The sequence below is a fragment of the Calliphora vicina genome, chromosome 3, assembly GCF_958450345.1.
Source record: "Calliphora vicina chromosome 3, idCalVici1.1, whole genome shotgun sequence".
NCBI classification, from domain to species: Eukaryota; Metazoa; Arthropoda; class Insecta; order Diptera; family Calliphoridae; genus Calliphora; species Calliphora vicina.
Genome location: NC_088782.1, coordinates 23,906,293 through 23,919,827, shown reverse-complemented (window position 1 = coordinate 23,919,827; position 13,535 = coordinate 23,906,293). Strand labels below are relative to the sequence as shown.

General features: G+C 26.8%; 1 protein-coding gene across 2 annotated transcripts; it reads left to right on the top strand.

Annotated features, from left to right (window-relative positions):
* The first annotated feature begins 282 nt into the window (after nt 1-282).
* nab (NGFI-A-binding protein homolog) lies at nt 283-13,398 on the top strand. 2 transcript variants are annotated; one of them, XM_065504202.1, is made up of 6 exons: nt 283-796; nt 9,873-10,142; nt 10,223-11,103; nt 12,625-12,719; nt 12,782-12,863; nt 12,955-13,398. In XM_065504202.1, exons 1-6 carry the CDS (start codon nt 322-324, stop codon nt 13,249-13,251), a joined length of 2,100 nt encoding a protein of 699 aa, XP_065360274.1. In that variant the 5' UTR covers nt 283-321; the 3' UTR covers nt 13,252-13,398. The 2 variants fall into 2 exon arrangements, with proteins under 2 accessions (XP_065360274.1, XP_065360275.1); XM_065504203.1 differs by having other exon boundaries at nt 12,782-12,867; nt 12,955-13,123.
* The last annotated feature ends 137 nt before the right edge of the window (nt 13,399-13,535 follow it).

The following is a 13,535-nucleotide window of genomic DNA, read 5'->3' as shown; positions in this document are numbered from 1 at the left end:
CTAAGCGTGTTAATAATTCGTACGAAAATATTTAAAAAAAAAGAAATTACTTTTAAAAACTCTTTTTTTTTTTTTGTTAAACGTGAAGAACTGTTGCAAAGAAACTAAAACGTGTTTGAAAAAATTACGCAAAAAGAATTAATTAAATTTAAAAATTGTTTAGTTAATATTAAATTAATATAAAAATTAGTGTTTAGTAGTTTTTGTTTAGAGTGTTGCATGGTTTCTTTCAAAAATTAAATTCTTTATTTAGTGGTTTTTGTTAGTTGTGATTGTTTTTGTTTGTTTTTTTGTTGTGTTTGTAAATTTTAATTTTAAATCATGGAATCTGCAACCGGAAATTCTCAGTGTTTAACTACAGCCACTACATCCGCCTCTAATACAAATTCTTCCACATCTTCTGCGGCCACCGCCACCACATCTCTAACATCCTCCTTATCACTCTCAACGCTACAAAACTCAACAGCGTCTTGTTCTACTGTCAATGCTTCGCCGGCTTCTATTACCAGCACCAGCAATTTGACCGCTACAGGAAATTTACCTTCTGTCACATCTGCCTTAGTTGCCGCTCATCATCATCATCATCAGCAGCAGCAACATCAACCTCATCATACACCTTTATTGCAAATTTTACCCCTGGATACAACTGGCTTAAGACAGGATGACAGCAATAATCTGTCTTTAGCCAGCGGTTTATCGGAAGGTCAACGTTCATTATCGGCCGCACCGTCGGCTTCTTCAAGTCCGATCTTAAGTCCTCCGGGTAAAATTTTTGGACGGAATGCCAATGGTACAAGTAAGTACAATGTATTTTTCTTTATTTTAAATATAAATTAAGAAGAATTTTAAAAAAATATTTTGTTAAACTAAAAAGCTAAAGGATTTTTAATATTTCAAAGCATTGGATTTTTCAATTTAATTTATAAAGTTTAACTTCTGTAAGCATTTTTAAAGCAAATGTGTATTTTATTAAATAAATCACATTTCAGGGTTAAAGGTCAATTAATATTTGCTACTTTTGTGGTTCAATTTAGGGTTTAACCCTTAAATGCATGATTTTTACTTTTATTTTTCTATAAAATATCAAATATTTAGTTGATTTTTATTTATTATATTTCATTTAGCTTTAGTTTGATTTAGAATTTCTTTAGCTGAAAATTGTCGTACTCCATTTGTTTTTTCGGAATTAGAATCTGAATTAGCATCAAGCTTATATTCATCTAAAATTAAGTGGAACTGGAATGTAGACAATTGGCAACAATATGCATTAAAGGGTTAGAGGTCAAACTAGTACTTTTTTTATTTTCTATTTAGGGAGGTTTTTGTAATCTCTGGTAAAAAGAAATTTAAATTTGTTATTTAAGAATTAAATATTACTAGATTTCTTAAAACTTTCACGAATTGCTAATCGTATTATGATCAATTGCTTCAATACTAAATGATTTGAAAACCTGAGATCAAAGGAGGTCAAGCATTTATTACCTGTTTCAATCTCTACTACAGTATTGAATATTATTTATAACCACAAAGTAAAAACTTTAAAGTTTGAATAGATTTGTATCAAAGTTTTAAGAGAGTTTTCGCAAATAGGGCTGAATATTAAAATATTTTTTCACAAAGGTCTGGTATTTATTTTAATTATACATTGCAAAGTTTGGGGAGGATTTACAGTTTTCAACAACTTTTACAACTTAATGTAGAAAAAAACTGCTATATCAAATATTAAATATCTGATATTTGTTTTATATCTCTACAACTTTATTATATTTTTAAAGCACTTTCAATCAGAAGAATATTTCATTTTTCAACATTGTATCAAGAAAAAATAAGAATTAAATTTTTTGAGGTCAAAGGTCAAAAAATTCAATTCTTCAATTCATAAGAAAGAACTTCTATTTAATAAATTATGTAAAAATTGTGATTTTGAAGGTCAAAGGTTAAGGAAATTTTGAAAATATAAAAAGAAATTATATTTAAATTTAAATTATAAATAATTTTTTAAAGGTCAAAGGCCAAACAATAATCCAATTTATTTTTATAACAAATTTAACTTGAAACGAACTATTTTTGATACAAATAATTTAAAAAATTTTGAAAAATACTGCCTGCATTTTTAAAGGTCAAAGTTTAAACATATAATATAAAATAATTTCTTGTTTACTATGTTTAAAAGCTGGTATAAAAAGAAATTGAATTATTATTTGACCTTTGAACTCTAACAATAATCAATTTCTATATTTTTTAAATATTTTGTTTAACCTTCGACCTCTAACATCGCAGAACAATTTTGTAATGGTTCTTAAAACAGAAGAATATTTTCATTTAGAAAATCATATTTAAAAGAAATTTGCAATTAATTTTGTAGAGGTCAAAGGTCAAAAAAATTGTTTAAATTATTATTTTTGATCAAAATATTAACTATATTCTTTACGCAGAAATTTTTTGTAATATTTTTTCATTTTCCTTGAATTTCCGTCGGTATTAATCCCTTTTTTCATAAAAACGTTTTAAAATCATGTGGAATTTTATGTTGATTTACTTACATCTGCTTATTTTCTTGTATTTTTTTCCTTTCTATACAAAATGCAATTTATATTGTTACAAATTTCATCAAGTTTCTATTATATTTACATTTTCTTGTATTATTCAATTCAAATTTGTTACCTTTTGCCACCCATGGTTTAAAAAAAAAGTTCAAACAAACATGGCTGCCTTTTTTTACAAAGTTTTCAAGGTCTAAGGCAACCGTTATTTAGTAATTTTAAGTAATTCTTTTGTTCAACAAAAGCTTTCAAATTCATAGATCTTACATTTCTTGTTTAAACTCACCCTTAAATTTCTTTTTAAAAAAAAACTTGATCGTTTGAAAAACTAACCAATCATACGAGTTTTAAAGAAAACAATTGAATATTCTATTGTGTAAACTAAGAAGATTTGAAAATATTTGTATAAAAAATGCTATGAGTTCATAGGCTGTAATATGCCAAAAAAAAATAAAGAAGTTACCCTCAAAATATAGTATTTGGGAAAAAAACTACCCTATTAGAAAATGAGAAGAAAAAAATTTGATTTGTGTGAATAGGGATTTTAAAAATCCTATAGGAATATGTTATAAAACACACTCTGTTTTCAAATGGAATTTGAGTGAAATTTTAAAATGTCACTGATTGCAAATTACAAATTAAGGCAAGATTTAAACTTTTAACAGTTGTTGTATGAAAAATTCTCAAAACTTTTGAAAACTGAGTGATTTTCATATAGAAATTTGGGTGATTCAGAACAAGATCCTTAATTTTTACTTACAAAAATTATGAGAATTTAAAAATTTTAAGAAACAAAAATATTCAGATTTCGTGCCTATAAATCTAATAAATAATTTTTCCTGCTCTCAAATTGTAAATGATTTTGTTTTTAAATTAAAAACAAAATACAATCTGTTCACACTTGTTTTATTTGACATAAAAAAAATTCAAAACCAAAGTACATCGGAATTGGTAAAAAAAGAGATTTTTAATTTTTTTAGTTAGGGCCTTTTGCGTTTTAAGTAACGATATCAATTTAATTCCTTATTTTGGACAAAAAGTATTAACAATTGAATCGTTTATTTCAAAAACCAGTCAAGCAACAAATTTTTGATTTTGAGTAAATCAAAGAAAACTTTCTAGCAAACTAAAAATTGATATTTTGTCTTATGAAAGTTATCCATATGTGTAACTGTTTGATTAACATAAAACTTTTTTTTTATCTATATTACTTGACTGGTTTTTGAAATAAACAACCATCATTTTTATAAATTTCATACGAAATATTCTAATTTTATTAGGAATTTCAAAAGTAAAATGACAAGTGAACTTTTTAAGGAGTTTAATATCAGATTTATAAATACATATTTGTTCTGAAATAACTATTCGTCAAAATACACTCGTCCTACCGTGCATTATACTTCAGTTGTAGGCCATTGAAAAATAAAACTCTTCATATCCAACCAAGTAGGGTTTAAGAACTTGAAAATCTTTTATTTTTTTCACATTTTTTGAGACTTACAACATTGAAAAATATATAAGGGCCTAGTAGGTCTAGTTAAGCGCTGTCACTTGTCTTCTTTCTGCATTAAACACGGAATTATCGGTTTTGATTCACCATAATAGTGGATCAGTATTTAATTTTTTTGCATGACACAATAAATTTATCTTTACAAAACAGTAATTGCGCAATAACTCAATTTTGGATTTTTTGTTGCTTGACTGGTTTTTGAAATAAACGATTTTAACTTATGACAGTTACATGATCAAATTCAGACAAGTTAAAGGTCATGAAATAGTTAAATATTAATTAAAGATTTTAATGTTAAGGACTGAAGTAGATTTACAGTTTTCAACAATCTTCCAATATAATGTAGAAAGAAACTGATCTATGATCTTAAAGGTCAAAGGTTACATCTTTTAAGTCAGACTATTTCATTTTGGAAAAAAGTATTATGAAGAAAATAGCAGCTGATTTATTAGAGGTCAAAGGTCATGAAATAGTTCCAAACTCAAATTAGTATTTTCTGGTAATATTTTGATTACAAACTAACCCCCTTATTCAAAAGGAATCTAATTATTCTATCCAAAGATTCATAATACAAGTCTTGCATGGAAACAGCTTGAAATTATCAATAAAATAGTTTGAAAAAAATTAAAAAATCTATAACTTATCGAGTCTAACAAAAACATTTAACTTTACAATTTGTCTTTTAAAACATTAATTTTTCTTATTATCAAATATTTCTATAACAAAATCCAATAAAAACTTGATAACTTTTTTAACAAAATTTTTCATTAGCTTTCAAAGTTATAAAAAAAAGAAGATTTGTATCATTTAGTATTAAGTTTTTTTTAGTTTCTTTTGCTGGCAAATGTTTGCCTTCAAAACCTTATACATTCCAAAGCATTTTTGAAAAACTGTCCTTCTTGCATAAGTTTTTTTTGTCTGGACTTCAGAAACTTTTTGTGAATACCACCCCAACTAAACACAGACACAAAAGCAAAAACAGTTTGCCACAGCCATTAGCACCATTGCAATGGAAAGGATACTCAACACACGCAGACTCAACACACACACATACATACTCATAAAATGGTTGCATGGATAGTTTTTTGTTGTTGTGTTTTAGTTGTAGTTTTTGTCTCAATTGGTAGTGGCTGCTACTGTACAGGTTCTAAAGGAATTTTGATCGACAAGAATTTGGTCATTTAAGAAAAACATTTTCTTTTTTAATTTATCATTTGAGGCCTCATAAAAACAACAAACATCAGCAGCAACAACAACAATGAAAATTTACACAAACGACATAAACATGCGTATATGAGAAAATAGTTGTTGTTGTTGCTGCTGTTGCAAGTTGCACAAAAAAAACCAGCAGCAGCAGTAGAAGGATGTTTTTTTTTCTTGTTTTTGTTTGTTTTGTGGTGGAGGAATGGTTGGCAATAATCAATTGTTTTAAATGACCAATCGTTGTGGTAATTCTTTTTTGTTGCTGCTGTTGTGTTGTTGTACTTGTTGCCACATTTAATATTACACATGCAGAGCAGAGAGTCAGTCATCAGCACCATGGCCATAAAAGACAGACAGACAGATACTATGAGATTCTCATATAAAACAATGTTTAAACATACTAAATGTTGAGTTGCGTTTTTTTTTGTTTTGTTTCAGTTTGTTTGCGTTTTCTTACACAATTTGTTGTTTTTTTTTATTGTCAATTGATTTTTTTTTGTGAGTTTGTTTTTATCATTTTAAATGTTGGCGGGTACTTAGGCATGTGGCGTCGTATGTCATTATAAATACTGATATTTGTTGTTGCTGTTATTGTTGTCAATGTTAGTTCAATATTTAGCAGGGAAATGAAGGAGTAAATTCATGTTGGCAATTTGGTTGGAACAAATGTTAATGTCGAAATCGAGTTACCAACTGTTTTCAATATTTTATTTACAAAAGCAATTGGCAATGCAGGAAATAATTTGCAATTTCATTCTCACTATGGCATCTATTAGGTTTTGATATAAACAAACGGGCAAATTTCAAAGTGAATTGATAAAAGCGACTTTCTTAAAACCTCTTATTTATATTTTTTTTATAAATTTGATTTAAATCAATAAATTCCTTTAAACTTCTGCCACATGTTAACTTTTCAAGTGTTTAAGAAGCTGATTCTAGAGTGTTTGTAGTTTTTTATTGGCTTTTTTTTTTTTTTGAGTGTGTAGCTTTCTATATTGGGGCCTACCAGGTTTATTTACGCTCATTTTCACATTTTAGCAGTAGATGTTGGTTGCCACAAACCCACAGAAAAAAACCCCAGCATATTTAGTAAATGACAATGTTTGCAACAAAACAGCAAAACATTAAGTAGCTGTTGCTGTTTCTGCTGCAAGTATTATAAAATAATGAAGGTTCCACAAACAAAAAAAAAATTAAAAAAAATCTTACTATATAGTAAATTTTAATGAAACCAATAATCATGATCATCATCATGATAAAAAAAAGTAGAAAAAAAAAACCAAAGCAAAGGTACATGATAATGTTTTTTGATGCTTGAGATTTTTGCTGCAGTGTTGTATTTTTTTCTCAGCTTTTTTTAAAAAAACTATTTAAGTATTGAAATCACGTATCATTTATTTATTGCTGCTAAAATACATTCTGTTTTTTTTAGCTTTATTTTTTTTTTTTGTTTGCAAAATAATACATTTCATCACTCGGCAAGAGAAATGTTTTGTGTAGAGTAGCAAAATAAATACAATTTTTTTTGTTTGTAACTCTAAAATATTTAGAGGGTTGTTAGTTTTTATGGCTGGACTAAATATGGCAGGGCATTTAGTGTTTATTGGCTGGAAGGTGCCAGCTTCATATATTGGTTTAAAGTACAAGGCATAGTTTTAATATTTCCCTTGTGACAAGTGCTTTTGCTGATGATAAAGAAGTTTGGTATTTTAGACGTTATTTTTGAAAGTTTAAAATAATATGGATTTCTAGTTTGAGAATTTTAAAATTTGTTAGTAATTTTTTAAACATAAAAAATAAGTTGTTATATTATAAGAATCAGTTTTTATAAAATTTTCTTATATATCAAAATATTTTTTAAAAGTTTAATACCAATTTTCAAAAATTTTAAAATACTACTCTTGTATTTTTTAAAAAAATTATGTTAACTTTGATAGATAATAGATACATTTTGCAGTTTTTAACATTTTTGATTTTCTACAAATTACATTTTTAAAAAAATTTACTACTTTTACAATATTTGATTTTTTTTTAAAAATTGTTTTCAAATCAATTGCAGAACACATTTAAAATATTTACAAAATTTAATACTTTTTAAAATTTTACTACTTTTTTTCAAAAACTTTTTCAAAATTTGATTTTTTTTAAAAAATAGTTTTCAAATCAATTGCAAAACACATTTAAATTTTTTACAAAATTTACTACTTTTTTTCAAAAACTTTTTCAAAATTTGATTTTTTTTTAAAAATATTTTTCAAATCAATTGCAGAACACATTTAAAATTTTTACAAAATTTAGTACTTTTTAAAATTTTACTACTTTTTTTCAAAAACTTTTTAAAAAGTACTTAATTAAAATGATACTCTACTCTTGGTGTAGAGTTTCTTTGTATTTAATAATGACTCATTTTTAAATAGTTTCCAAATCATTTTCATAATATATTTTATATTTTTACTAAATTTAGTACCTTTTTCAAAATTTTAATACTTTTTTCAAAAACTTTTTAAACAAATTTTTCTTTGTGTCAGGTATTATTTTGAAGTTTTTTAAAAAAAAAAAAAATTTGAATACCTTTTAAAAAATAGGAAAAAATTCACAAAATTTAGTACTTTTTTAAAATATTTTTAAAACCTATATAATTAAAAATTTAATTGTTTTTGTGTTAAATATAAAAATAATAAAACATTTATCGAAATGTTCATATCATTTGAAACAAAAATAATACTTTTTTTTTTTTAAAAATTTACTACTTTTTCCAAAATATGTTTGTATCATTATAAAATTTAGTAAATTCTTGCAAATTTTACTACTTTTTTCCTAAACCTTTTAAAAAGTACTTAACTACAAAAAATTAATTTTATAACAAATTTGTATTTTAGTAAAAAATAAAACGCCTTTCCAAATTATTTTCAAATCTTAAAAAAAATAATTACTATATTTTTATGTTTTCATTATAAATTTTTTTAAAATTTTAGTACTTTTTTTCAAATTTATTTAAAATTTTACTACTTTTTTCAAAATTTTTAAAAAGTACTTAATTAAAAAAAATTAATTTTCGAACAATGCTTTGTATTAAATAATAAAACCTCTTTCGAAATAATTTTCAATTTTAAAAATAATAATTACTACATTTTTGAAATTTCCTACTATTTTAAAAAATTTGCATTTTTCATATTATAGAACTGTAAACTAAATGTTTTCACTACATATATTTTTGCAAAGTTTAGAATTTTTTCAAATTTATTTAAAATGTTACTACTTTTTTCAAAATTTTTAAAAAGTACTTTTTGAATTCTAGTTATTATAAAATAATATTGTATTTTTTTTTAATTCTTTTCAAATCTCAAAAAAGTAATTAGTACTTTTTTAAAGTTTGGCACTATTTCAAAATCTACTACTTTTTTAAATTTTTTATATTTTATAACAAAAATTTAGCTTTTTATTTAAAATCCTATTCTACTTTTTGAATTTTAGTTATTTAAAATTTTACTACTTTTTTCAAAATTTTTAAAAAGTACTTTTTGAATTCTAGTTATTATAATATACTGTTGTAGTTCTTTTAATATGTTTCAAATTTAAGAAACGTAATTAGTACTTATTTTAAAATTTGGCACTATTTCAAAATCTACTACTTTTTAAAAATTTAACTTTTTTTTTATTTTCTCACATTAAGTACTTTTTACAAAAACAAATTTAAAATTTGAAAAAAATTTTCATTGTATTTAAATTTTCAAATATATTTTCATACTATTCTTGTTAAAAACTTCGTTAAGACTCCCTGATTTGTTCAATTAATATGTTCACATACTTCAGCTTACACAAGTTTTCCTGCAACACGACGACAGGCAACATTGTTGTAGGCCAGCTTAACAACTTTTTTTTTCGCAAAAAATTTAAAAGAAAAACAACTACAATCAAAACTTAACTAGAAATCTTCTCACATAATTACCACGTAAACAGATAAAAAAATAAAAAAAAATAGACATTGAGTAAGACCACCTAAGATTTAATAGAACTTAATAAAATCCTCAAAAATCTATGAAATAAAATGAAACGTTCTCACGCTTAAAAATTTGAATAAACAATTCATTTTTTTATAAAAAAATCTCCCAAAAAACCAGGTTTTTAAAGAAAAAAATTGAAAGTGATATAAAAAAACTTTATATACCATAGCCATAACAAATGATGAACCTTTTTTTATATATAAAAAAAAAAACTGATCACTATGCAGGAAAAAAAATCTCAAACCTCCCCTAAAACTAAAATATCCTCATACACATATAAATAAAAAATATTCAAATTTTAAACGGACGTTGGTAAAGAGTAAAAAAGGATCATGAAACATGTCCTTATGCAGATTAGTTTTTTTTACTTTTGTTTAAGGGTAGTGAGACGGCCAGTTTTTTGAATAAAAGATTTTTTTTAAGGTTTAATTTTTTTTGCTTACTTTTTCAATAAAAGGGTTTAGATTTGTTTAAGAAAAAAAATGTGTAGCTTTTTTTATAAAAAAACTGCTTTATTTTAACCCTTTTTACTTTACCCATAAATTTTATTTCACAAAATATATCATGAACTGGTTTTTAATTATTTTGTTTTTTATTTTATTTCCTTTTTAGTGGTGGCCACTTCCCGTCCTAGCAATGAAGCTGAAATCCAATTATATCGTGTGTTGCAAAAAGCCAGTTTGTTGGCTTACTATGATACTTTATTGGAGATGGGTGGTGATGATGTACAGCAATTGTATGAAGCTGGCGAAGAAGAGTTCCTAGAGATAATGGCTTTGGTGGGCATGGCCTCTAAGCCTTTGCATGTTAGACGTTTACAAAAGGCTTTACACGAATGGGCCTTAAATCCCTCGCAATTCCAAAGTCTGGCTAGTAATTCCGGTAAGTATTTTTAATAAAATTCTTGAATAAAAAGAAAACAAATTACTAACAAAATTTATTATGTTTATTTTTCTTTGCAGCTCAATATGATACACCCGCCAAAAATACCCCAATTTTCAATTTAGAAGCCCCTGCAACGGTGGCTGCAGTACGTGCCAAATTCCCTGCCTTTAATGCCACATCCTCTTTCCATCCCACACCCTTAATAAATACCCATGCCCCAGCACCTTCTGCCCATTTGTTGTCACAAATTTGTTCATTACCTTCGCTACCCGCCCACAATCCCACACACATTTTAACTCCCACTCCACATTTAGCCACACAAGAAAGACCTCTTGCTTTAGCTACCAATCCCACCTTGACAGTTGTCTCTAATACAGCCCATCAGGTAACCTCCAGCTCACCTCAATTGACGCCTGTGTTAAGTGAAATGCAGGTGGCTCGCATTACCTTGGGAGCCGAGAAAATTGCCTCTCAATTGCCCCAGCGTGAGCCACGTGCCCATACCTCCAAGAAACGCACCAGCCGTGAATTGGAACAAGTGATTGCCATGAGTGAAAATGATCCCAGACGTATGGATGAAATCCGTAAGTACTCCGCCATTTATGGTCGTTTCGATTGCAAACGTCGTCCCGAAAAACCCTTGACTTTGCACGAGGTCTGCGTCAATGAGGCCGCTGCCCAGCTGTGCCGTTTGGTGCCAGCTCTCTTAACACGCCGCGATGAACTCTTTCCCCTGGCCCGTCAAATCGTTAAAGATGCTGGTTTTGGTCATTCTGCCACAATAGCTCGTTATGGTAATTTACTGACACAAATGTCTCAAGCCCAGACTTCAACACCTCAAACCCGCTCGGCTACCGCCATGTTGGACTGTGAGTCTAGCGAAACGAATTTGACACCATTGAAGAGACAGCGTTTGTCTTCGTCGGATGCTTCGTTGAATAATTCCGACAGTAATCGGGTAAGAGATAAAAAGTCTGATCACTAAATAGAACAACTGAGCTTTTAAGCTTTGTATGCTTTTAATATGGTAATGGCTTTTTATAAAACAAAAATATATATCTCTGCTTTGCAGCTTTTGGGGTGTATAAAGGGTATTTCTTTTCAGATGGGTGAAATGTTAAGTGAAAGAAGCTTTAATTTAAAGCTTTATTTATATGTCTATTTAGAAGCTTCAATTTAAAGCTTTATTTATATTTCTTCTTTATTGTTCGCTTTTAGTTTGTTGTTGCTTTGATGCTGTTACTTGTGTAGGGAATTATTTAGATGAATTTTTTTATAATATCCAATTTGTTTTTGTGAGCTTTTTAACAATTCAAGAGCTTTATTATATACAAGCATTTTGGAATGGTGGATCCAGTGAGTAAGTTTTTCTTTAAAATTACTTAAATTTCATAGAAATGCCAAGGAAAACTTATTTATCCTGATGAGGACAGCCTGGAACTTCGGAGTGGATGAGGATGTTTTATTGTTAAGTAATTTTAGAACAATTTTCAGTCTGCATATCCTGAATCAGGATATTTTATCTTGGTGCAGCCGAAAAAAATTATAAGCCGATAAAAAGTCGAGGTCAAGCCAATAAGACGAAATTTACCCCTTCAGCCTCCAACGAAAAAATACAATCGACTTGATTCACTGATCCTGATTGTTTTGAATGTTTTAATTTTACTTAAAATGGCCAAAAAACTAGTTTTCTCCCTCAATTACTCAACGAAATACAACAACACAACATCTTGTACAGTTGTTTTGTTTATTTACAATTCTCTCTCTTCTTCAAAAAATGAAACCATAGTTGTAAAAATTATGCATTTTTAGCTACAGCGTTGCAAAATATAGTTACTAAACAGCTGATTTATTAATTTGTTACTTTTGTTTTTAATATTATGCTTCATAAATACGTTTTAAAAGAAAAACTATTATTGTTTTTAGTAAAATAATTTAATTTTTAAACTATTTCTCAGTATTTTTAATATATTTTCATTAGTTGTTAATGTTAATACTTGACTATTTTTAAAATTAATCCTACAGCCTAAAAATTAATCAAATTTAATTATTAAAACTTTAATAATTAGTAAAGTTTTACACTAACTCCTTTATGTAGTTAATTTGTTTTCCATTTAAATTTGTTAATTTCTTTTTTGTTAATAGTTTTTTCTTTTTAGATTTGTATATAAATTAAATAGTTTTGTTTTTTATTTATTTATTTGTTTGTTATATTTAATACTTTTTTTTGTTGAATTATTTAGAACACGTTATTTATTAGTTGTTTTAGTTTTTTTGAACTTATTGCTATTAATTGTTTTAAGATTTTCTGTATTTGGCTTTTTATCTGTTGACAGTCTAAATAAAAATATACACTTTTGCTATAAAATGAAAACCAAAAAAAAACCCGCTGCGTATTTATTTCAAAATTTTTTCCAAACAATATAAGAACATAAAATTCTAAAATAAATTATAAATATAAACAAAAACCCATTTAAAGGATTCCTTGGAAGATCCACGCTACAATTTATTTGCCATGTATCAGAAATTTGCGGCAAAACCACCATTTGATTTGGCCGATATAGCTAAATTTACGTAAGTATTTTTGTTATATCAAAGCAAAAAAACTCAAATTTAATAACCTAACCATTCCCCAGATTAAACAAACCCACCGAATTTGAGGAACAAGATCAGGAATCTCGTTTTTCATTTAGCAATTCCAGTTCTCCTTCAATACCAGTGAGTATGTGTTTTTAAATTTATTATATATCACTACAAATGGAAAAATATGTTGTAGCTAATGGCATTTTATCTTTGCATATTACTCTAGAACACGGGTCCGGAAGAGGAGGTTCCTAATACTGCCACTTTACTGGATAAATCGTTTGTAAAATCTGATAGCACCACTAATAACTCCATGGATTTATCATCCTCTTGTCAGAGTCCTTTAATAACTGAATCTAGTACCCCCTCAAAAGTCTCACATCTACCTTTGTCGGGTGATGTTCAAGTCATATCGGCTGCTGGCAATCACATTATAGCTGTTGCAAATCCTGCCTTGGTCATGAGTCCAACTCTAAATGAGAGTCTTGCCCTGAAGAGGGAAAATCATACACCCGAATTGTAGTGTTTAGGGAGAATTGTTTGTTTAAACAAATTAAAAAAGTGCAATACTTTGAAAAAATTTTAATATAAAATTTTGTTAATAAAACTTTTGTACAAAAAATAATTTAAAAAAAAATAAATTAAATAAATATAAACTTAAATTAACTAATTAATTATTTCGTTTTAAGTACATAATTATGAAATAAAAAAATAATATATGGCACTGTGATCTAAATAAATATTGAAAAAAAATTGGATTGAATGTATTTAAAAATGTTATTGTAAAAAAAGTTTTCAGTAGCTTGA

Excerpts from the sequence above, each read along its gene's own strand:
- nab (XM_065504202.1), top strand. The coding sequence starts at position 322 with ATGGAATCTGCAACCGGAAATTCTCAGTGTTTAACTACAGCCACTACA. Across the intron at positions 10,143-10,222 it reads AAGTCTGGCTAGTAATTCCG|CTCAATATGATACACCCGCC; the intron begins GTAAGTATTTTT and ends TTTTCTTTGCAG. Across the intron at positions 12,720-12,781 it reads GCCGATATAGCTAAATTTAC|ATTAAACAAACCCACCGAAT; the intron begins GTAAGTATTTTT and ends ACCATTCCCCAG.